The sequence below is a fragment of the Dendrobates tinctorius genome, unplaced genomic scaffold, assembly GCF_039654945.1.
Source record: "Dendrobates tinctorius isolate UK_male_01 unplaced genomic scaffold, ASM3965494v1 ptg000041l, whole genome shotgun sequence".
Taxonomy (NCBI): Eukaryota; Metazoa; Chordata; class Amphibia; order Anura; family Dendrobatidae; genus Dendrobates; species Dendrobates tinctorius.
The window spans coordinates 1,738,245-1,761,904 of NW_027361709.1; the positions used below are offsets into that span (position 1 = coordinate 1,738,245).

The following is a 23,660-nucleotide window of genomic DNA, read 5'->3' on the forward strand; positions in this document are numbered from 1 at the left end:
CAGGGGTCCCATCAGTGTTTGGATGGGGATAAAATTTGGGGTACGACTACCGCATTGGTCTCAAAGTGGGGGCATTATACCTGTGTGGGACACTGCGAGTCTGTGATAAATCGGTGTAGATGCTGCTGGAGACAAGGAGCTCATATCATCTGTAGAGTTGAGTCATGGCTGGAGGCCGTCATGATGGCGGTTTGAAGCCAATCAGAAGACGTCACCGGCCGTTCCTGGATTTCCCTCGACTGCTATCACCCCTCTGGTCTGACGTGACATTTACAAACAAAACGACCAAACTGTTCTTTAAAAACATGACTTTTATTCCACGCCCCCACTCCAAATAATAATTAAAATATTAAACAGGAAATAACAAACCTCCGTACACACAGCAGGAAGGGAACACTGTACCGAGCGAGCACTGCGTCCAGTCACACCCACTCCGCGTCTCCCACAGACACCACTACTGCCCCTAGTGGCTCACAGCAGCACAAGCATCTCAGAGAAAAAAAAAAAAAAAAGTGCGGCCAATTGATCGATTTGCAACTTTCTCTACCAGAGGGGCTTGGAGAGTGCTGCGGGCCACCCCTCTGGCAAACAACAGCATCACTGCTACCGTAAAATAGTAAAGAAGGACCTAAAAAAAACAAAGATCAGAAATACTGCGCTCACGTGTTTATACAGGGGGTGAGGAAGTCAGATGTCAAAAGAAACGACATCCTGAGCAGCAAAGGGGTTGACCAGGCGACTTTTTACATCTTCTCCTCGGTCACCCCTCTCTTCAATCCTCCCGGCCACCTGCCATCTCCAGGAATGTGTCGCTGTGTGGGCATTTGTAATGCCTGCTCCAGCCGGGAAAGGGTTAATAGAATCGGAGAAGAGCGACTGAAGTCCACTGATTCAGTGAAAAGGCAGTTTGGACCCCGGCCAGCCCCTCTAACACCTATTTTGCCACCTATTGACCTCAAAATTTCAGTTGCAAAACAGTTTCCCCCCCTCCCCGAGAGATGGATGCAATAAGGCACTTGGGCGAGTTGATGGTGCCCGGGTCAGGAGAGTGTCAGAAGCAGGCGGGCGCGCCTTATTGCCACGCTCAGCGTCCACGTCTTGCTGCATTCAGAGCCGCCCCTGGACACAGACCCTGGGGGCACCGACCTGGGTGACGGGGGTGCAGGTGCTGGAGTAGCAGAGCACAAAAAATATTGCAGCACGCGTCCTTCAGTCGTAGGGGAGACCTCTCTCCCCTACAAAAAAAAAAATAGAAACATGTAAAAAGTCCAAAATTCTCTCACAATGTAAACAGTACACTCTCACGTCCGACTGCCCCCCAGTCCGATCCAGAAACTGCAATTCCCAAAGGGCAAACATTACTCATGTTGGAGTGTTGCAGAATGCCCGTTGTGGCCCTCCTGGATTTTAAGGCGTGAGGAGGGGGCAGCGTGAATTGGCAGCTATCCAACTCAAAATGGCCTCAATTCAAGGACTATCCCTGTGATCAGAAACGGTATGACCCCCCCCCCAGGCACAGGCCAGGTAGGCTCTCCCAATGTACCCAAGTAAAGTCTGTACCATCCAAGTCCCAATCTTGGGGGTGTTAGTGAGTCTGGTTATCTCTGCGGTGACAGCAGTCTCTCCAGGTACCCAGAGAACGAATCCGAGTGTTTGTATAGGAGCGCGGCCAGTAGGACCAGGAGCAGCGTCCCCAACGTCCGGCCACGGGTCTTCAGTAACGGGACCACACAGTTGGCCACAGTGGACACAAACACCAGAACCACGGCCATGAGGGCCAGCAGGATGTTGATGAGTTTGCCCAGAAGGTTACGAGCTGTTGCGTTCTCCAGTCCCTCCAGCTGGACCACCTGCTGCTGCTGTTGCTGCAGCTCCATCTTGGAGATCCTGGTCTGACAAGCTTCTAGCGCCTCCTAGAGGACAAAAAAATACAACGTCAGCTGAGATGTAGAGAACCAACAGCCAACCTGCAAAACTACAACTCCCAGCATGCCCCATATTCCAGTCGCTCCTGTACCACTCAAACTTTGGTGCAATTTTTAAAACATTTTTAGAGGAACAGACGACTTTTAGGCTACAAATTCGCAGAACAGATTAAAGACAGAAATAAAAAGGGAATTTTAGGTTTTGTGCAGAATTCATTGACAGTGTGCATTTTGATGAATTTGCTACAAAAAAATGTCAGCAAATATCGCAAGACATAAATAATCGCAAATGATGTTCAATTCTGCAGCATTTTCCTGCTTCCTGTCACTGAATAGAAACATACCCAGACCTAATAGCTAAATGGTTTGCTACCGTTCAGCTGCTGATCATGAGCTGCACAACTGTCTTTGCAGGTGGTTTACTACAATGTATCGGTCTGTTACATCAGATTGTCTGCGAACATCTGCAGCAAACCCTCAGCTGTGATCACACGTGTTGGGATTTGCACAGATTTCCTAGCGTATAGCCAGCAGAACGGCTGACTCTCACATTTCTGCCGTGGATTTGCAGGGCAACGTGCTGCAGACCCGTGTGAGGATTAGTCCCATTCGATGGGAGTAATCCTCGGCTTTTCCTTGCGGCATGTATGAAAATACAGAACGGGCAACTAATTCTTGCAGATTTTCTGCAGTAATCCAGATTTTACAAAACATGTGTGTGAATGAATCGATTAATAGATTCTGGTCCAGCAAATATGGCTGGCAGCAGTCAGTGACCGACAGAAGCAAGCCCGACGAGCCTCCTCCTGGCCACTGGCAGCCTCTTTGGATTAGGAGGTCTGATGCTACATCACAAGTGCACAAATCAGAAGAGGTGTAGGGCTCTCATCCGGCGGCCATAGACTACTGACGTGGCCACTGGTCCTGAAAAATTCACTTACTCCTGTCTAGTGAACGGTGTTACAATACCTCCATTCACATGCAATGGAGGCGGATTGCACTTAATATGACGCTGATTTCAATATGGGATCTGCAACAATTTCACAACATGTGAACAGACTAAGTTTAGGATGAGTTTCTAGCTTCTGGAATGTTCTCATTCACTGACAGCAAGCAGACGCTTTGGAAATGATGAAAAACAGAAACAAAATGTACATTAAAAATGTGAAAAAAAACCCCCAGAAAACATTAATTTTCAAGAAAGGACTTTGAATACAGATACGACGGGTCCCCAGACCAATCTGCATTGTGTGCACTGGGATATTAGGGTGAACGGTAACGCAGTGGGGGTGATGGGCCACATCACACGTTTCCATTAATATGGTAGTTCCATAGAGACTGAAGTATATGGACTGTAGTGCAGTGGTCAGTGTGTGAACACGGCCGTACGGCAGACCCAGATCAGAGCACTCACAGAGCCCCTAGATGATGTATAAGCTGTCTTAGTCCCATAACGGCTCCCATGATCCCTCACCTGGATGTCTCGCGCCCTCTCGTAAGACTGGTAAGCGATTTTCTCTTCCATGCTGGCCAATTCCTGCTTCAGGTTGAGGATCTCGTTCTGGTGCAGCTCCGTCAGGTCGTTCAGCTGCTCCTCCAGCCGCTCACATCTGAAAAAAAAAAAAAAAAAAAAAAAAAAAAATAGATGAGAGATCTGATCCAAAGATTTAAAACAGTCAATTATTGTAATTATGCAAAACTGGCAAAACACACAAATACTTAATTACAAATTGGCTTGTTAAATCTTTCACGACATCAACTAGCGTCATATGTTGTGTCCCTGCCTTTGATGTGGGCTCACACACGCTGAGCCCGCATCTCTCCCAGCAGATGATGGCTCTGTTATTCAGTCATCATCTGCTTCTAACAGCCGTGGGTGGAGTGGAGCGCCGGCAGCTGTTAACATGTTAAATCCCGCTGTCTATCTCTGACAATCCCACATGTCACTCCACGCTACTATCGGTGCTCCTGTAACATGATTTTGGGGCATTGTTGGGTTGTCATAACACCAGGGGGGTCTGCTGAAGACCCCTGTGCTTGTCATTACAATCTTCCTGTGAAAGACAACCCGTAGCATTCATAGATCATTATTTTCCCTATAGGCTAAAAACCCATCCAAAACTGAGTCTGTTAACACGTGGATTTGTTGCGGATCCCATATTGAAATCAGCGTCATGTATATAGAAGCCCAGCTATACAGCTCTGGCAAAAATTAAGAGACCACTGCAAAATTTTCAGCTTGTCTGATTTTTCTCTTTATATATTTGAGTAAAATGTAAATTGCTCTTTCATTCTATAAACTTCAGACAACATGTCTTTGAATTTTTTCCAAGAACTAAATTTTGTATTTATTTTCAAAAAAATGAGAAATGGTCAAAAGAACCAAAAAATGCAGAGCTCAAATAATGCTAAGAAAACAAGTTCATATTCATTTAGAAACAATATTAATGTTTTACCTCAGGAAGAGTTCAGAAATCAATATTATGTGGAATAACCATGATTGTTAATCCCAGCTTTCACGGGTCTCAGCTGCTTTCCACCAGTGTCTCACACTGCTTTTGGGTGACCTTATGCCGCTCCTGGTACACACATGTAAGCAGTTCTTCTTTGTCTGATGGCTTGTGACACTCCATCTTCCTCCTGATTACATTCCAGAGGTTTTCAGTGGGGTTCAGGTCTGGAGATTGGGCTGCAAATGACAGGGATTGGATGTGGTGGTCCTTCATCCACACATTGATTGCGCCATGCCACACAGCTACGTCATTGTCCTCAGAGTTGGGGAACATTGACTGAGCAGAAGGAATCAGCTGTTTTCCAGGATAACCTTGTATGTGGCTTGATTCATACGTCCTTCGCAAAGATTAACCTGCCCAATTCCAGCCTTGCAGAAGCATCCCCAGATCATCACCGATCCTCCACCAAATTTCACAGTGGGTGAAAGACACTGTGGCTTGTACTCCTCTACAGGTCTTCGTCTAACCATTAGATGACCAGGTGTTGGGCAAAGCTGAAATTTAGACTCAGAAAAGATTACCTTACTCCAGTCCTCTATGGTCCAATCCTTATGGTCTTTGGAAAACTTCAGCCTGGCTCTCCTTTGCTTCTCATTGATGAAAGGCTTTTTTCTAGCTTTACATGACTTGAGCCCTGCCTCTAGGAGCCTGATACAAACTGTTCTTGCCATGCACTTCACCCCAGCTGCCATTTCCCATTCCTTTTGAAGGTCACTTGATGTCATCCTGCGGTTGCTGAGTGACATTCGAATAAGATGACGGTCATCCCAGTCAGTGTAGAGTCGTTTTTGCCTTCTGCCGGTCTGTAAGCTTTGTTGTCCCCAATGTCTGCTGCTTGACCTTGTTGTAATGGACTGCTGTCTTAGAAATAATTTTAAGGATGGAGGCAACATGACGCTCACTGTATCCCTCTGCTAGGAAAGCCAGAATTGAGCCCTTTTTCTCACTCAAGAGTTTTCTTTTCAAAACCTTTAGCATGATTAAATGCTATTTTTTCGTTCCTATTACTTTTGGGATATTCCTAGCACTTGTTTTGTCATCCAGCTTGTCCTATTGCAGGAGGATTGTGAACACCACAGCAGGGTTTTTATACTTTCCTTCGTTAATAAGATTTGGTTCAGGTGAACACCTAATCAGAAGCATGTTAAGTAGAATGAGGTGGACTCTGGTTGGAATTCAGCTGACACTGGAATGGAATGGCCGTCAGACATGGAGAGAAGCGGATTTTTTATAAAATTGCAGTGGTCTCTTAATTTTTGTAAGAGCTGTATATACACATTGACCTAGGGAATCCTATTGCTAGATCAGTTTTATCTTATAGTGAACATGGTAAATAAAAAAAGGTTAAACAATTGGGAAATTGTGCTTTTTTGCAATTTCAACACACTTGGAATTTTTTTCCCCTTTTCCAGACTATTATATGGTAAAATTAATGGTGTCATTGAAGAGTACAACTCAACTCGTGAATGGAAAAAAGAAAAAAAAAAAAAAAAAAAAGCTATGGTCCTTGGAAGAAAGGGAGGAAAAAATGAAAACGGGGGGAAAAAAAAATAGAGAATGGCAAAGGCATGAAGAGGTTGATGAATAGGACATGTCAGGACATTCTGGGATTAGTTATCCATCATTCCTATCAGTCTCCACCAGGCGGCACTCCAAGCACACACTATATATATTGCTGTATATAAAAAGATAAAATTAAAAACGGTTTAAAAGGGGAAGTCCAGACACATAAATTGGAGTTTGACAAGTGATCCCTTTAAGTAGGACACAGATAATTGTTAGTGGTGGCCTGTGGTTCCCTAATGGTGGGGGACGTTGTGTAAGATCTCTCAGGCGTAGATTAGGTTTTTATTAATTAGTACAAACATGGGAACAAGATTACACTGAACATCATGTGCTAGGAGGAAAGAAAAAAACAAACCAATAAGTATAAAAACCCCCAAGACATTACACAACGTTAATGAGTGGATTAATCAGACGGCGCAGCCTTTATGGCTTCCTGACTGGGTTACACACCGCTGACTAACCTCAGAGATCAGCGCTGCTGTATATATAATGTACATATACACGGACAGCTCATGGGAATCCGCAGCAGTAACGTCACCTGCTGATATGCACCTATGTGACTGGACAGGATACTAATCACCTGAAATCCTCTGTGCTGCTGGGGACCTGTTTCTTCTGCTATGTGACTCAGAGTCTGTGACCTCATACAAGAACAGCACACTCATCTCCTAAAACACTGTGCTGCTGAGCACCTCAGCTCCTTCCACTCTCTCAGCACGACATAGTTTGCGCTGTTAAAGACTCAGTCTACAGCCCTTTACAATCTGTACGTCAGTCTGCTGAAATACTCTGTGCTGCTACACACCTTGCTTCTTCAACAATGAGACACGCAGTCTCCACCCTCCCACAAGATCAGTTCACCCCTCTAGTGAAACACTCTGTGTTGCTCCTTCCACCAGGACCATCACACGCCCTCGTCACCCTGCCGGCACTCACCTGTACCGCTCCTCCTGCAGGGACTGGAGGATGAAGGAGTAGTCACTTTGATACTGAGTCCTGAGTCCTTCTAGAGACTCCTCCAGTTGGTTTTGGGTTTCCCGCATTTCCTGGATCTCCTGAATCACCATCTCAAATCCCATCAGTCCTTGCATATCCAAGGTGTTTGTTCGGGAGCTGCCCCCTCCGCCCCCGCCGGGTCCCCCGCTGGTACTGTTGGCGCCCAGTGAGCCTGAGGTGGCGCTGGAGCAGTCCTCCTCGCTTCCATACTTGGGACTAGCCTGAAACATGTTCATAGGTGCAAGGCTCTTCCCCTGCGGCCCCCCATCTTCCCCTAAGACGGTGGCATCGTCCAGAGATGAAATGTTGTCACTGCTACCAAAACGGTTCCGTAACAAGGAGGCAATTTCCCGCGGCTTGGAGACCACTGCACCTGCGGCCGAGTGAGTGGCCTGAGAGAAACTGGACAGCCCTCCTTTAACGCTGCCAACCACCCCTCCACTGAACCCAGTCACTCGGGCCCCAACGTCCTTCAGACCCTGGTGCATATCTCTTAAGACATCCTTGGGTTGGCGTGCGATTCCGTTCTGCTCCACCTCGCGCAGCTTGCGATGATAGTGCTCCAGCTTCTTCTGCAGCTGGAGGATGTTCTGAGACGACTTCTGGTTCTTCTTCTCAAACACCTGAGGAACAAAAGAAGGAAAGTCAGGAAAGGCGGCCCAGTCTGTGACATAATGCTGTCGATATAAGAGCACCTACACTGACACACTGTAACAGACCATCAGATAGCCGCTGCACTTAGACCCCCATGAGAGATGTGCCTGAAAAACCCATTCCCACATCGGTATTATCAGTGACACATGATGGTGGTGTACTTGCAGTTCTTCTGCAATGCGATGTTAGGATCGGCGAGATGGTCCCCCAATATTATGATGCTGGATGATATTTTCCAGACCCGCGGAGGTCCATATATATGACATCTAATTATCTGGTGTTTCCATTACATTGTGGGGTCTCACCTGTTTGATCCGTGCGGTCTGCTGTCTGTCCGCGTTGTTCGCCAGCTTCAGGTACTCGGCCACGTTGTCATCTCGGGCCGTCTGCTCTATCTTTATCTGTTCCGTTAGTTTCAGGATCTTCTGCTGCAGCTGTAGAATGGCCGCCTTGGTCCGCTGTGGGTCAGGGGTTCCGTCAACCATGTCTGTGGCCAACATGCCGTCCGCCCCCGAGGACACCATACTGGACACCTGCGTGAGACCTCCTCCTTCTAGCCGGTCGAGCTGTGAGAGACAAAACGATGACAAAAATTATTTCCAACATGGCAGCTACAGAAGCAGATAAATGGATGGCAAAGAACTACAAATCCCAGCAACATTCTATCAAAGCTGAACTAGGATCGTTAGTTCTCTACTAGTTGGACAGATACTGCATACGTCGCTTCAATTACATGAAATTATCCAAACACTATAATTAACAAAGGGAAATTATCTATTTAAAGTGGCATCCGCTCGTCACCAGGGAAGCAAGGGAAATCCCATAGCCGGGGGCCTTCTCCGGGAGACACGGGGTTAAGCGTGCGTCCTCCTCAGGAGACATCTCAGTAATTGTATTAGCACAAGGTGGGATTTTCTGCTCTCCACCCCGATGTAATCCTGTAAATCTGGGAGCAGTCAGTGGTCAGGAGGCTGCAGCATGGATTAGAGGTGCCAGGCCCCAGTGAACAATGGGCCATTCTTAGTGGTCACGGGGGTGTTCTTAGAAGCCCCCCCAATAGTGTGTGGAGGTGGAAGGAACTCATATGTAACTCTTTGATGCTTCTTTTTCCCCTCTCTCTAGGAATGTTAACAGCCATCAATCACTGGTGAAAGATGGTACTTGCGCCCACTGGCAGAGACACCATGTAATCAAACCTTGTACAAAGGCATCACACTGATCAGCATTGCCTAGGCACAGTAGCCATCATTGGGCTCAGGTAACGCCAATCAGTGGACAGAGATTGTGCCCGGGAGACACAACCACAGAACACTCACCAGCACCTATTGGCATGGTGGGCGCATGCCGATCATTATCACTGAGGCACTATGAAAGCATCACCAAGACATACTGCCATCATAAATCATCAGTGGCACACTGCCCTATGGCAACATACTGATCTAAGCCGGGCACAGTGGGTGCACACTACCATCCTTGGGTCTGGGTAGCTGATTATTTCTATCCTGAATCGAACACTGATCCAAGTGACCTGAGCTCATAACCTAGTCACACAATGGCACCACACTGATACTGTCTCCAGGGCAGAAATAAGACTATCGCAGCCCCTGGGGCACAACATAGAATCATAGAATCGTAGAGTTGGAAGGGACCTCCTGGGCCATCTGGTCCAACCCCCTGCTCAAAGCAGGATTTGCTAAATCATCCCAGTCAGATGTCTGTCCAGCCTCTGTTTGAAGACTTCCATTGAAGGAGAACTCACCACTTCTCGTGGCAGCCTGTTCCACTCATTGATCACTCTAACTGTCAAAAAGTTTTTTCTAATATCTAATCTGTGTCTCCTCCCATTCAGTTTCATCCCATTGCTTCTAGTCTTTCCTTGTGCAAATGAGAATAAAGTTGATCCTTCTACAATGTGACAGCCCTTTAGATATTTGTAGACAGCTATTAAGTCTCCTCTCAGTCTTCTCTTTTGCAAACTAAACATTCCCAAATCCTGCAACCTTTCCTCATAAGACAGGGTTTGCAGACCGGTCACCATTCTGGTCGCTCTTTTCTGAACTTGCTCCAGTTTGTTGATGTCTTTTTTAAAATGTGGTGCCCAAAACTGGACACAATATTCCAGATGAGGTCTGACCAAAGAGGAGTAGAGGGAAATAATGACTTCACGTAATCTAGACTGTATGCTTCTGTTAATACATCCTAGAATTGCATTTGCCTTTTTTCCTGCTGCATCACACTGTTGACTCATATTCAGTCTGTGATCTATTAGTATACCCAAGTCTTTTTCACATGTGCTGTCACTTAGCCCTATTCCTCCCATTCTATATATGCTTTTTCCATTTTTATTGCCCAGATGTAGTACTTTGCATTTCTCCCTGTTAAAAACCATTCTGTTAGTTGCTGCCCACTTCTCCAGTTTATTTAAATCTTTTTGAATCCTCTCTCTCTCTTCTCTAGTATTAGCTATCCCTCCTAGCTTTGTGTCATCAGCAAATTTAATCAGTTTACCCTCAATTCCTTCATCTAAATCGTTGATAAAGATGTTGAACAATACAGGGCCCAGGACAGAGCCCTGTGGTACCCCACTTGAGACATTCTTCCAACTGGATGTGCAGCCATTTACGACCACTCTTTGGGTCCGATCACTAAGCCAGTTATGAATCCACCTAACAGTTGCCTTGTCCATTCCATACTTAATCATTTTTTCAATAAGGAGACGCCACAACTGTGCACACTCCTGGCACAACCATCCCGCACTGTTCACATCAATACTGACTGGGGTCCCGCTGGTGAATCCTCGCATGCCGCCTGCAGCACAGTACCCTGACCCCTTGTACCCTCAGCCTAGTGCCCCCCACTGCTGGCACTGCCCGCTGCTCACCTCCTGCTTGTGTAGCCTCAGTATTTTGTCCCAGTGCATGGCTGGTGCCTGCCGCCTGCTGCATACTCCTGCGCTCAGCTGCTTGTGAGCACAGAGGTATCTCTCCACCTGAAACTGTCAATCACAGGGATGAGCTGCTGCGCCCTCCCCACGAGGCGGGACCGCCAGCGGCCAGGAGGTGAGCTAACCCTTTACTTCCCAGAGAGATCAAAGGGAGTTTCACTATCACAGGACTCAGAGATTTTACCTCTATCGCTCGGCTATAAACATCTGTATTATTTCTCTTATGGGATTTTCTGCATGTTCCGTATAAGTGTGACCTGTGCCCCTGATCTGGGGTACCGCACCAGAAATGTGACGCTGCTTTATACACCCACATTCCAGACCGCTAGCAATAATCACATCAGCCAAAATATCTGTGGTCGGCGACTATCCTGCCATTTTAGGTCACTCGGATGTTAGGACACAGCACTAGAATCATTTTCGTATCACGGTCAACAGCTCTGCTTGCGATTAGTAAAAGGGGCGACCAAAAGATTAACGAGTTACAGTCCTAGAGGCAAATAGAAAACCAGGACACGATACGTAAACTCTCACGTAATGCCGGTGTCATCATTATTGCCGGGCGGCAGAAACCGCAGGCGGTCTTACTATGGATTGCTTCTGTTTTGCAGCACAGATGAAAAAAAATTTGTGGTGAAATCTCAAGTGATCTTTGTTGCGCAGTTCACGCCCGTGCGGTGAAAAGCAGTCACACAACCATTACACGTGCAGTAAATTCTAGGGGAGCTTTCACGTGACACTGTTTTACTTCAAAGTGACGCTCCCCCCCCCCCCCCAGCACAAATGTTGCGAATCCAAAAACGTGCGTAATGGATTTGCCAAGTTGGAATTGGCAAAACTAAAAGGCAGAGCTATTCGGCCTCTGTAACTGCACCTTAGGGGTGTAGTCAAATCACAATTTTTATTTTTGCAAAGATTGGTGAAAAATATTGCAGTTTTCATCAAAGTATAGCAAAACCAATGCACTTTACATTGATGTCATGGTAGGACCCTGTAAATGCACGCCTACACTAACAGCAGAAGATTTGTTACAATCGTATCCAGCCTAGACCAGCAGTGCCCATCTGTATCCAGCCTTGATGGTTTTGCTACAATGTATCAGTGCAGGTAATAAGTATCAGCCTGAACTCAATTGTCCAGACTAGATTCAGTTGTATCACAACAGTATACTTATTTGTAACAGTCTTTACCTCTGGATGTCAACATGGTTGTTCCTATTCACTGACAACAAGCAGAAATCTTGTAAATGGTGCAAAATTGAAACCCAAAGCTCCAGAAAACTTCATAAAACCAAACGCCGCCCATCGGGGATGCAATGGCAGCTCAGCGCCCCTTCGTGTACCACGCAGCCCCAACCATCTCGTGTCCATAATCCGTGAACGTTCCCGTGTGATAGCGGATTAATTCTGGGGTATAATCCCGTTATGCAAAATATGGAAACAATGTCTTCTTGATATAGGGTTATATAATGCACGGGAACAATGCTGGTAGTGTAAACCAACACACAATCTTGCTGCCAGCCACAAAAATCCTGTTTATGGGGCTGCGTTTCTCACGACATGGCATGCTGGGAGTGGTAGTTTCACCCCGCTTGGGGAGTCACAGGTTGCAGATACATTATATAAAGTATTGATGGACACACAGTTTTGCCAGAAGTGGGTCTGAGTCCAGAGCGTTCTGACCCCATTCTCTTGAATAAAGAGTTTATGTTCATGTGGGGGCCCCCCGATGTGGGCACAGCCAGTGCATTCTTGTGCGTCTGCCAACCTGCTCTCCCATCTTGTACAAAGCTTTTTTTTTTTTTCCATGAATTATGGCCAGAAAAATAAAAAACCGCCTCCGGGATCCTTTGCAGCTTCACATTTAAGACGATATTACAAACCTCAGCTGTTGGGAAGTAGCACCCTGGATCACAAAAGATGAATGACGGCAACAAGCCTCATGTTCTGCAGCAGCTGCAGTGACCAGCTGCCATCCCCTAGAGGGCCAAACCACCCACAGCGCCCAGATCATCAGGGCATAGTCTCAGTTTGCAGAAATCCACACAACCACAATTCGGTTTTAGGGGACTCATTCTTGCAAATCCACTGACAGATTTTGCTGCGGATTCTTACTCTATAGATTTTACCCTCTATATGGAAGCAGCAACATTTATCCAACCATGTCAGATAAGCTTCCTCCTCATTAGTCTATTTCTGGGCATCTGCAGGGGACAAGAGGGCCTGGAAGTGTTAACAATGTTCGCCCTGAGGAGCAAGGGTTAAAAGAAACTTCTCTCATGACATCATGGTGATCAGTGCACAGCTCATGTCTATGGAATGAAAACAGCAGCTCAGAGGGAGGTGTGGATCACAGCTGATACTGGAGGCGGAAGTGACTACTACCCCCAGCAAACACCACGGCTCACTGCCCCGGGGCAAACATCCTGGAATCAGGACTCCTACCCAGAGAGAGAAAGTGCAACACACGTTACCTGCACACACGGCCGCAAAACGTGAGCTCCAGCCGGGGAGAAGACAGACCCCAAATGTATACGGCTCCCCAGCCCATACACCCCCAAATGTATACGGCTCCCCAGCCCATACACCCCCAAATGTATACGGCTCCCCAGCCCATACACCCCCAAATGTACATGGCTCCCCCACCCAGACCACCAAATGTACAAGGCTCCCCGCCCAGAAACCCCCAAATGTATACGGCTCCCCCGCCCATACACCCCCAAATGTACACGGCTCCCCCGCCCAGAAACCCCCAAATGTATACGGCTCCCCCGCCCATACACCCAGAAATGTATACAGATCACCCCCCCAGAAACCCCCAAATGTATACGGCTCACCCGCCCAGACCCCCAAATGTGCACCTCTAACAAATCGTAAATGTACACAGCTGGACTGTCCGCTCCCCAGCCTGAACCCACGGCGTACACCGCTCCCCAGCCTGAACCCACGGCGTACACCGCTCCCCAGCCTGAACCCTCGGCGTACACCGCTCCCCAGCCTGAACCCTCGGCGTACACCGCTCCCCAGCCTGAACCCTCGGCGTACACCGCTCCCCAGCCTGAACCCACGGCGTACACCGCTCCCCAGCCTGAACCCTCGGCGTACACCGCTCCCCAGCCTGAACCCTCGGCGTACACCGCTCCCCAGCCTGAACCCTCGGCGTACACCGCTCCCCAGCCTGAACCCTCGGCGTACACCGCTCCCCAGCCTGAACCCTCGGCGTACACCGCTCCCCAGCCTGAACCCTCGGCGTACACCGCTCCCCAGCCTGAACCCTCGGCGTACACCGCTCCCCAGCCTGAACCCTCGGCGTACACCGCTCCCCAGCCTGAACCCCCGGCGTACACCGCTCCCCAGCCTGAACCCTCGGCGTACACCGCTCCCCAGCCTGAACCCACGGCGTACACCGCTCCCCAGCCTGAACCCACGGCGTACACCGCTCCCCAGCCTGAACCCACGGCGTACACCGCTCCCCAGCCTGAACCCTCGGCGTACACCGCTCCCCAGCCTGAACCCTCGGCGTACACCGCTCCCCAGCCTGAACCCTCGGCGTACACCGCTCCCCAGCCTGAACCCTCGGCGTACACCGCTCCCCAGCCTGAACCCACGGTGTACACCGCTCCCCGGCAGGTTTGCTGCAGTGCTCACAGGCAGCGATTGTTTACCTTAGAGTAAGCACCTGAGCAGGATCCCATTGTAGTCTAATCTAATGTACACATCAAATCACCACAGCCTCATAGTCAGCCGCCATAAATCACTGCACAGGACGTGGCAGGTGCAGTCGCTCAGGACAGCTGAATAGGTCATAATAAGCAGAAAAACTACAGGAAAAAAAACAAAAACTGTCAGCATGGTAATTACTGTTATAACTTGAAACATGGCGCCACATGCTGGTGCCCCTAGGCCCTGGCAACAAGGCCACCTCAGAGAGCAGGCCTCATTGTCCATAGCAACCAATCACAGGTCAGCTTTAGTTTTAGAAGCAGCATTTGAAAAATGAAACACAGCCTGTGATTGGTTGCTATGGGTTACCTTATACTTTGAGGCCTGTATGGTCCAAAACAGCCATTTTGTAAGATGAATTAATATTACTTGTAGCTGGTCTACTCACTCACAGCCATTTTGTAGAATGGTTCAAGATTTATAGGAAGGTAGCCCAATAAACAAACAAGGCCATGAAAGGGACAAAGTCCTAAAGGAGAGCAAGATCCTAAAATGGTGTCCGGTTCTTTCCGTGATGACTCATTTTAAGAAACAACCTAGAACTAAGCAGCGAAAGTGTAAAATGGAAGGTTAATGAGATGCGTGTTCACGGCTGGGCACATGCCTGTAAATCTCCCAGATGACATGTCTGAAGGCAGGCGATGCAGACAGAGATGGATGCCGACAGAAAGCCCGCAGGCTAACTTTACTGACAAGTTAATAATGCCTCCCAGGATTCGGGAGGAAGCGCATGGACATGAGGGGAAAAAAAAATTCTGACCAAAACAAAGATGTCACCGAGCTGTGACATTGAAGAACCACATCACTGTGGACAGAAAAAACAATCATCCCCTTTAATGTGTGGAGGAAGGGAGGTGACAACCACCAAGCACAATCCACACCAAACGCCGGCGGTTGTCAGAGAGAGTATATAATAAAAAAAATGCACGCACAGCATCTTGGTTGCTTGTTCACTGGGGTATTAAATGGCGGCTATAATCCCATGTACCTGACAGGATTTACACTTGTCTGTACGGAGGGATTTGGCCCCAAGGGCAGGAAACATTACGCCTATCGCTTACACGGGGGCAGTCATGGAAATCCGGGCGTAACACACAGACGAAGCCGTGAGCAAAAAAATGTATAAATGACTGACATTTCCTTGAAATATACAAAGACGCGGCTACAATACGGCACCGAGCCGCCTCATGTAAAAGGAGAAAAACCAATCTCAAAAGTGTAAAGTGAGAAAAAGAATAATGGCCGACTTGTGCTACAAACGCACACCTCTGCAGGACAGAGTCACCAATACGTGTCAGAGGACATGGCGAGAGCGGCGTCATCAGCGCCACAAGATGGAGGCGCACAACCCCCAACATTCACATTTTACCTATAGTCATGATTGGTATCGGGCAGTGAAAAGCGCGGTGAGGAGGAGGCGGTGAATACATGATAAATCTGAGGTGTGCGAGACCCCCAGAGACAAAGGAGTGTGAGGAAGTAATCAACGCTCGCCCCCCGCGCTGATCACACGCGAATTCTCTGGAGGACGCGGCATCTTTATGTTATTATGGCTCCTACACTAATATCCGACAATTTTTTATATTAAGCTTAAAAAAAAAAAAGAAACCCTCCATGTTACCACAGATTGTGATGCGGTTTTCGTCTGTGTGATATTTAGAGGGGGTCTACATGGCGACGTTTACGTGACTGAATTAGCAGCCTTAAATCACGGTCACACGTGACGGCACAAAAAAATGAGAAAAAAATAAATTAATTGCGATATACACTGTAAAACTGCAGTGCTGCAAATATTAAAAAGAACAGCTGTGGCATTCAGGGCCCTGGGATGTACGGCGGCCATATTGGTGTCAGCCATCTTTTCCAGATATTAATTAGGAAGTATCGCTGTGACACAAGGGAAGGACTCGTACATTTCCCGGTGATGTCGTCAGGGCTCACGAGCCGCGTGCCACCGGATAACCGGCGCCCTGTAATTTCTGGCCTATTATAAGTCTATGAATCCCATATTAGAAATGCTCGTATCGACATGATTCATTGTGAGGAATGGTGATGCACCGGCGGCAGGCACAGAGCGGACGGGTCGGACCAGATTCATCATGACACCTAATAATTAAGGAGTCATTCCCATATAAACCATCCTCCATAGGGAAACACACTAACCACGGATCCCCAACATGGCGCCAAGCACCCCACAATACCGGATCCAAGCTCTCCCCTAGAAGCCATTTTCTATGGCCAAATGCACATACTCGTGGCTTTTAATCCCACTCCTCTCTTATCAGGCTTGGACTGTTTCTAGAACCCTCGCCTATGCTTTACACTGCAGCTCTGCTTGTTCAGATTGGCAGATTTATATTACAAGATGGAAGAATATGAACCACAGGTAGGCGAGGAGCCTTAACACAGGAATATCCTTCCACCATACTTTACACTGCATCTTTGCTTCATTAAGGTATAGCTATCACAACGACAAAGGCAGCAGTACAAAAATACAGAATATTCCAGAGGTATGAAACATTTACAGGCATGAGGGGTCCGAAGCAGCCAGGGACCGAATCAGCCTGGGAACCTGTATTGCTGCGGCCTTACATGCAGACTTGCTCTCTTAGGGCATGTGCACACATTGTGGATTCTGCTGCGGATCCGCAGCGGATTTGGCCCTGCGGATCCGCAGCGGATTTGGCCCTGCGGATCCGCAGCAGATTCTGCTGCAGTGTACAGTACCATTAAAGTCTATGTAAAATGAAAAACGCGGATCCGCAGCGTTTTGACACCTGCTCCATTATAGGAATTCGCAGGTGTCAAAACGAAGGGGAAATCCACACAATCTGCAGGAAATCTGCAGGTAAACCGCAGGTCATTTTACCTGCGGATTTAGCCAAATCCGCGTAGAAAAATCCGCAGGGTAATCCGCAACGTGTGCATGTACCGTCAGGGTATGTGCACACGTTGCAGATTCTGCTGCAGATTCTCCTGCGTTGTATAGTACCATTAAAGTCAATCTGAAATGAAAACCGCTGTGCACATGCTGTGGAAAAATCCGCAGCATAAACGCTGCGGGTTCATTTCCGCAGCATGTCAATTCTTTGTGCGGATTCCGCAGCGTTTTACGCCTGCTCCATTATAGGAATCCACAGGTGTAGAAATGCAGGTGGAATCCGCACAAAATCCGCAGGTAAAACGAAGGTCATTTTACCTGCGGATTTAGCAAAATCCGGCGGAAAAATCCGCAACGTGTGCACATACCAAGGGATCGGCCTGTATATAGGGGCAGGGATCAGCCTGCAATAAGGGGCAGGGATGAGCAGATCAGTTCTTGCTGCCCTGGTCCGGCATCCAGTCCAGTCCTCCGTGCAGTCGGTCTCCACTACCGAGCTGAGGATGGAGGGCGAAGTGAGGATCGGCTGCACAGAGGACCAGACTGGCGTCTCCAAGCCGCTGATTGCTGCGATTCCTCCAGGGGAGAAATCCTTTGCTTACATCTGTACCGTCGGCCGTGAATATGGCCGTGTGCACACACCCTTAAAGGGGTTGACCGGGATGTTAAGAAACTAATGTTACAAATAAAATACAAATTAAACACCGCCGCTTTGGTGGTCCCGGTCCTGCAGCAATAACATCACATCCACCATTTAACTGGCCTCAGCCAATGTATGGCAAGTAAATGGGTAGCTGGCGATTGGCTGCAGTGGTCCTGTGATCCTACACAAGCGACTGCTAGCTCCAATCACTGCCTGCGACAGCAGCTGATGTGTCACCATTGTGGTATGGGGGTGGCCGCAGATAGTCAAACTTTTACAGATTGTTAAAAACTGAGTTTTTGCAGAATACCTGTCCCCCATCTTTTGATTCCATTGCATAGCTTCCTCTCAGTTTGGAGAATGGGTTCTGACAATGACAGAGAAGCCCAGGGGCACGTGAGGAAGGCATGGACTCGTATGAAGAAGCTGGGCCCAGCACGGGGATTCGGTGCCACGTAGCACAGATGCAGCTGATGGCATTTGTGGACCTTTCCATCCCCGATCTGTTTGCAGATACTTCACTGATGATTGTTTCCTCTTTGCAAACAGGAACCGGGCGCGGCCAAATTAGGAACAAGCTGTCCGAATATACCAGAGCTCCCACCAGACACCATTGTGTGCCCTGAATGAACCCACATTGTACCAGGAGCAGACACTCATCACAGAACAAGGAGACAGGTTAGGCTGGTACTTGTGGTTTCACCAGTGCTGTATAGGAGGGCACAGTCCCGAATGTCCCCCTTTGCAAAATATCATTCACAACCTACAAAGGAAATCCTGCAGCGTAAATTTCCTGTGGTTAAGTTATCTGCTACAGCTGGATCATTTATTAAAAGAATTAATTGCAACATAAGCAATTATCCTAAAAATCTGCAAAAACAATTGGAATCGGGAGGGGGCAACGAAGGAAAGAGTGAAAGAGCAATGCCCACGTGCCCCATGGGTACATATAGTAAAGGACTGCACCCCGCACAGGTTATGAACACCTCTGGAGAAGGTTTTTAAAAATGTTTCTTTTAAAGGGTCTTTAAGCTCCACTCCCCAATCCTATATGTACTTTTTGTTGGGGCAGCACAGATTTCTATGTGTCTAGGTATACCAGGGTTCATAAGCGACCATCTGTAGCTGGCTGTGGCGGCAGGGGTTAATGGTACATGGTCGCCATCTGTAGCTGGCTGTGGCGTGGCAGGGGTTAATGGTGCATGGCCGCCCATCTATAGCTGGCTGTGGCAGCAGGGGTTAATGGTGCATGATCACCTATCTGTAGCTGGCTGTGGCAGCAGGGGTTAATGGTGCATGGTCACCCATCTATAGCTGGCTGTGGCGGCAGGGGTTAATGGTGCATGGTCACCCATCTATAGCTGGTTGTGGTGGCAGGGGTTAATGGTGCATGGTCACCCATCTATAGCTGGCTGTGGTGGCAGGGGTTAATGGTGCATGGTCACCCATCTATAGCTGGCTGTGGTGGCAGGGGTTAATGGTGCATGGTCACCCATCTATAGCTGCTGTGGCGGCAGGGGTTAATGGTGCATGGTCACCCATCTATAGCTGGCTGTGGTGGCAGGGGTTAATGGTGCATGGTCACCCATCTATAGCTGGCTGTGGTGGCAGGGGTTAATGGTGCATGGTCACCCATCTATAGCTGCTGTGGCGGCAGGGGTTAATGGTGCATGGTCGCCCATCTATAGCTGGCTGTGGCGGCAGGGGTTAATGGTGCATGATCGCCCATCTATAGCTGGCTGTGGCGGCAGGGGTTAATGGTGCATGGTCGCCCATATATAGCTGGCTGTGGCTTCAGGGGTTAATGGTGCATGGTCACCCATCTATAGCTGGCTATGGCAGCAGGAGTTAATGGTGCATGGCCGCCCATCTGTAGCTGGCTGTGGCTTCAGGGGTTAATGGTGCATGGTCACCCATCTGTAGCTGGCAGTGGCGGCAGGGGTTAATGGTGCATGGTCGCCCATCTGTAGCTGGTTGTGGCAGCAGGGGTTAATGGTGCATGGTCGCCCATCTATAGCTAGCTGTGGCAGCAGGGGTTAGTGGTGCATGGTCACCCATCTGTAGCTGGCAGTGGCGGCAGGGGTTAATGGTGCATGGTCGCCCATCTGTAGCTGGCTGTGGCAGCAGGGGTTAATGGTGCATGGTCGCCCAGCTGTGGCGGCAGGGGTTAATGGTGCATGGTCGCCCATCTGTAGCTGGCTATGGCGGCAGGGGTTAATGGTGCATGGTCGCCCAACTGTAGCTGGCTGTGGCTTCAGGGGTTAATGGTGCATGGTCATCCATCTATAGCTGACTGGAAGCAGGGGTTAATGCATGGTCATCCATATGTAGCTGGCAGTGGCGTCAGGGTTCAATGGTGCATGGTCGCCCATCTATAGCTGGCAGTGGCGGCAGGGGTTAATGGTGCATGGTCGCCCATCTGTAGCTGGCAGTGGCGGCAGGGGTTAATGGTGCATGGTCGCCCATCTGTAGCTGGCAGTGGCGGCAGGGGTTAATGGTGCATGGTCACCCATCTATAGCTGGCTGTGGCAGCAGGGGTTAATGGTGCATGATCACCTATCTGTAGCTGGCTGTGGCAGCAGGGGTTAATGGTGCATGGTCACCCATCTATAGCTGGCTGTGGCGGCAGGGGTTAATGGTGCATGGTCGCCCATCTAGAGCTGGCTGTGGCGGCAGGGGTTAATGGTGCATGGTCGCCCAGCTGTGGCGGCAGGGGTTAATGGTGCATGATCACCTATCTGTAGCTGGCTGTGGCGGCAGGGGTTAATGGTGCATGGTCACCCATCTATAGTTGGCTGTGGCGGCAGGGGTTAATGGTGCATGGTCACCCATCTATAGTTGGCTGTGGCGGCAGAGGTTAATGGTGCATGGTCACCCATCTATAGCTGGCTGTGGCAGCAGGGGTTAATGGTGCATGGCCGCCCATCTGTAGCTGGCTGTGGCTTCAGGGGTTAATGGTGCATGGTCATCCATCTATAGCTGACTGGCAGCAGGGGTTAATGCATGGTTGTCCATATGTAGCTGGCAGTGGCGTCAGGGGTTAATGGTGCATGGTCACCCATCTAGAGCTGGCTGTGGCAGCAGGGGTTAATGGTGCATGGTCGCCCATCTGTAGCTGGCTGTGGCGGCAGGGGTTAATGGTGCATGGTCGCCCATCTGTAGCTGGCTGTGGCGGCAGGGGTTAATGGTGCATGGTCATCCATCTATAGCTGGCTGTGGCTTCAGGGGTTAATGGTGCATGGTCGCCCATCTGTAGCTGGCTGTGGCGGCAGGGGTTAATGGGTGCATGGTCATCCATCTGTAGCTGGCTGTGGCGGCAGGGGTTAATGGGTGCATGGTCATCCATCTATAGCTGGCTGTGGCTTCAGGGGTTAATGGTGCATGGTCGCCCATCTGTAGCTGGCTGTGGCGGCAGGGGTTAATGGTGCATGGTTGCCCAACTGTAGCTGGCTGTGGCAGCAGGGGTTAATAGTGCATGGTCACCCATCTAGAGCTGGCTGTGGCGGCAGGGGTTAATGGTGCATGGTCACCCATCTGTAGCTGGCTGTGGCGGCAGGGGTTAATGGTGCATGGTCGCCCATCTGTAGCTGGCTGTGGCGGCAGGGGTTAATGGTGCATGGTCACCCATCTGTAGCTGGCTGTGGCAGCAGGGGTTAATGGTGCATGGTCACCCATCTGTAGCTGACTGTGGCGGTAGGGGTTAATGGTCCATGGTCACCCATCTGTAGCTGGCTGTGGCGGCAGGGGTTAATGGTGCATGGTCACCCATCTGTAGCTGACTGTGGCGGTAGGGGTTAATGGTCCATGGTCACCCATCTGTAGGTGGCTGTGGCGGCAGGGGTTAATGGTGCATGGTCACCCATCTGTAGGTGGCTGTGGCGGTAGGGGTTAATGGTGCATGGTCACCCATCTGTAGCTGACTGTGGCGGTAGGGGTTAATGGTCCATGGTCACCCATCTGTAGCTGGCTGTGGCGGCAGGGGTTAATGGTGCATGGTCACCCATCTGTAGGTGGCTGTGGCGGTAGGGGTTAATGGTCCATGGTCACCCATCTGTAGCTGGCTGTGGCGGCAGGGGTTAATGGTGCATGGTCACCCATCTGTAGCTGACTGTGGCGGTAGGGGTTAATGGTGCATGGTCACCCATCTGTAGCTGACTGTGGCGGTAGGGGTTAATGGTCCATGGTCACCCATCTGTAGGTGGCTGTGGCGGCAGGGGTTAATGGGGTGTGTGGGGGTCCTTCTTTTGGTCAGGTACTTTAGAACTCTTGAGACTCACCTGCATGAGGGGGGCCGCAGGTGACAAACAGCAGGATTACTGCCGGCTTCAGGAATTCTGTCTGGGTATAAATGTCTGAGCGACCCAATGCTGGGGTCACGGGCGACAATACTGGGGTCACGGGCGACAATACTGGGGTCACGGGCGACAATACTGGGGTCACGGGCGACAATACTGGGGTCACGGGCCACACCTGCGGCCAAATGCATCAGGTACAGTCATCGGTAGCTGCGTAATTAATCCATCCAAAACTGGGGTTAAGTTTACAAATGTTATTGTCCTACTGAAAACATATGAGGGAAAAAACTAAAACCACTATATACAAGTGACGTCCTGACCATTACCCCACTTACTGCCCTCTATATAGGGGGAAATTTACTTTTTTTTTTTTTTTCCAGAAAAAAAGTTTAAATGATGCAACTCTTGATTCTTGCCACCAGATGGCAGTGCAGAGCAGGGTCCTGTGTACATTACTGGTGAGAGAGTGAATATAACCTTTCCTGGGAAGAAAATCGTGTGATTTAACCATTTAAAATATTGGAGTAATCTGCAGAAGGATTAAACTGGCTGCAAAGGAGATTTGCATATTGCTTTCCCATTGACATAACTGTAACTGCTGTTAGAAATAGCATGACGAATAAAGCTGGCATCTGGCATTCTGCAGCTGGACGCCCAGGACGGGGGGGGGGGGAGATATGGCTCCTTGCACATTTCCAATCATACATTTGGGAAGTGCTATTTAAGCAATTCCCTTCTACCATGATTCGAGAAGCATAAGCCAACAGAGTGTAGGGCACAAAGGAATAAGCTGCGGCATCTCGTGCCCTTCCTGTCACCTCGGCACCAGCTCGCCCGGTAGTGGAAGCGATGAGGTCTGCGGCAGGAAACCGCTCTGCGCACCCAGCGGTATAAATATATACGGAAATTGCAAAACCTACAAAGCTTCAGATGACTTCGCTACTTAACTCCTTCAGTGCTGAGACTCCAGATAAAAATGGTTTCGGAGAAAGGCATCTTCTTTGTGGGATCTATGCAGTGACATAATGGAGGCTCTAAAATCCAAGGAAGGAACTAACCTGATACCTTGCAGAAGATGGCACAGCGTCTGGTGGAACTTCCCCTTTAAGGAACAAGCAAACACAAACTGCTAGGACATGCTATGGTGGTCCTGGTGCAGTGAGAGGATGGGGGCGGCGTTGGATCCGGGTCCCACTGTAATTCTGAATATCGGAGGTCTTTATGGTCAGACCCCCACAGATTAGCAAGTGGCGGCCTACCCCTGTGACACTCTTACTGTAATCCCCCATTATGAGTCGGGGGGTCTCATGCCTCCCTGGGAGGTCCGTGCAGGAAGCCACATGCTGTCATTTCATCTTGTATATAGATACACAGCAGACGCCGGGGCCCGGTCGCCATGACAAGTGGCGCTGGCGAGGTTGGTTTTGGTGTAATCGGCGCTCTACTTGGGGACGGGACATGAGGAAATATTTAAAGTAGATTCAGAAGCCAAATATCCCACAGACGCCTCGTTGCCTCCTG

The 23,660-nt window shown here is 49.2% G+C and overlaps 1 protein-coding gene across 5 annotated transcripts in view; it reads right to left on the reverse strand.

The window, feature by feature from the left end:
- Positions 1-293: 293 nt before the first annotated feature.
- TMCC1 (transmembrane and coiled-coil domain family 1) overlaps positions 294-23,660 on the reverse strand; it is a 60,768-nt gene continuing 37,401 nt past the window's right edge. The window contains exons 1-5 of one of the 5 annotated variants that reach the window (XM_073574974.1): positions 18,612-18,710; positions 7,960-8,220; positions 6,941-7,623; positions 3,400-3,535; positions 294-1,913 (exon numbers count right to left, since the gene is read on the reverse strand). In XM_073574974.1, coding sequence (XP_073431075.1) covers positions 1,599-1,913; positions 3,400-3,535; positions 6,941-7,623; positions 7,960-8,220; positions 18,612-18,695 — 1,479 coding nt within the window. In that variant the 5' untranslated portion in view covers positions 18,696-18,710 and the 3' untranslated portion in view covers positions 294-1,598. The other 4 variants (XM_073574973.1, XM_073574976.1, XM_073574975.1 and 1 more) reach the window with 4 other exon arrangements.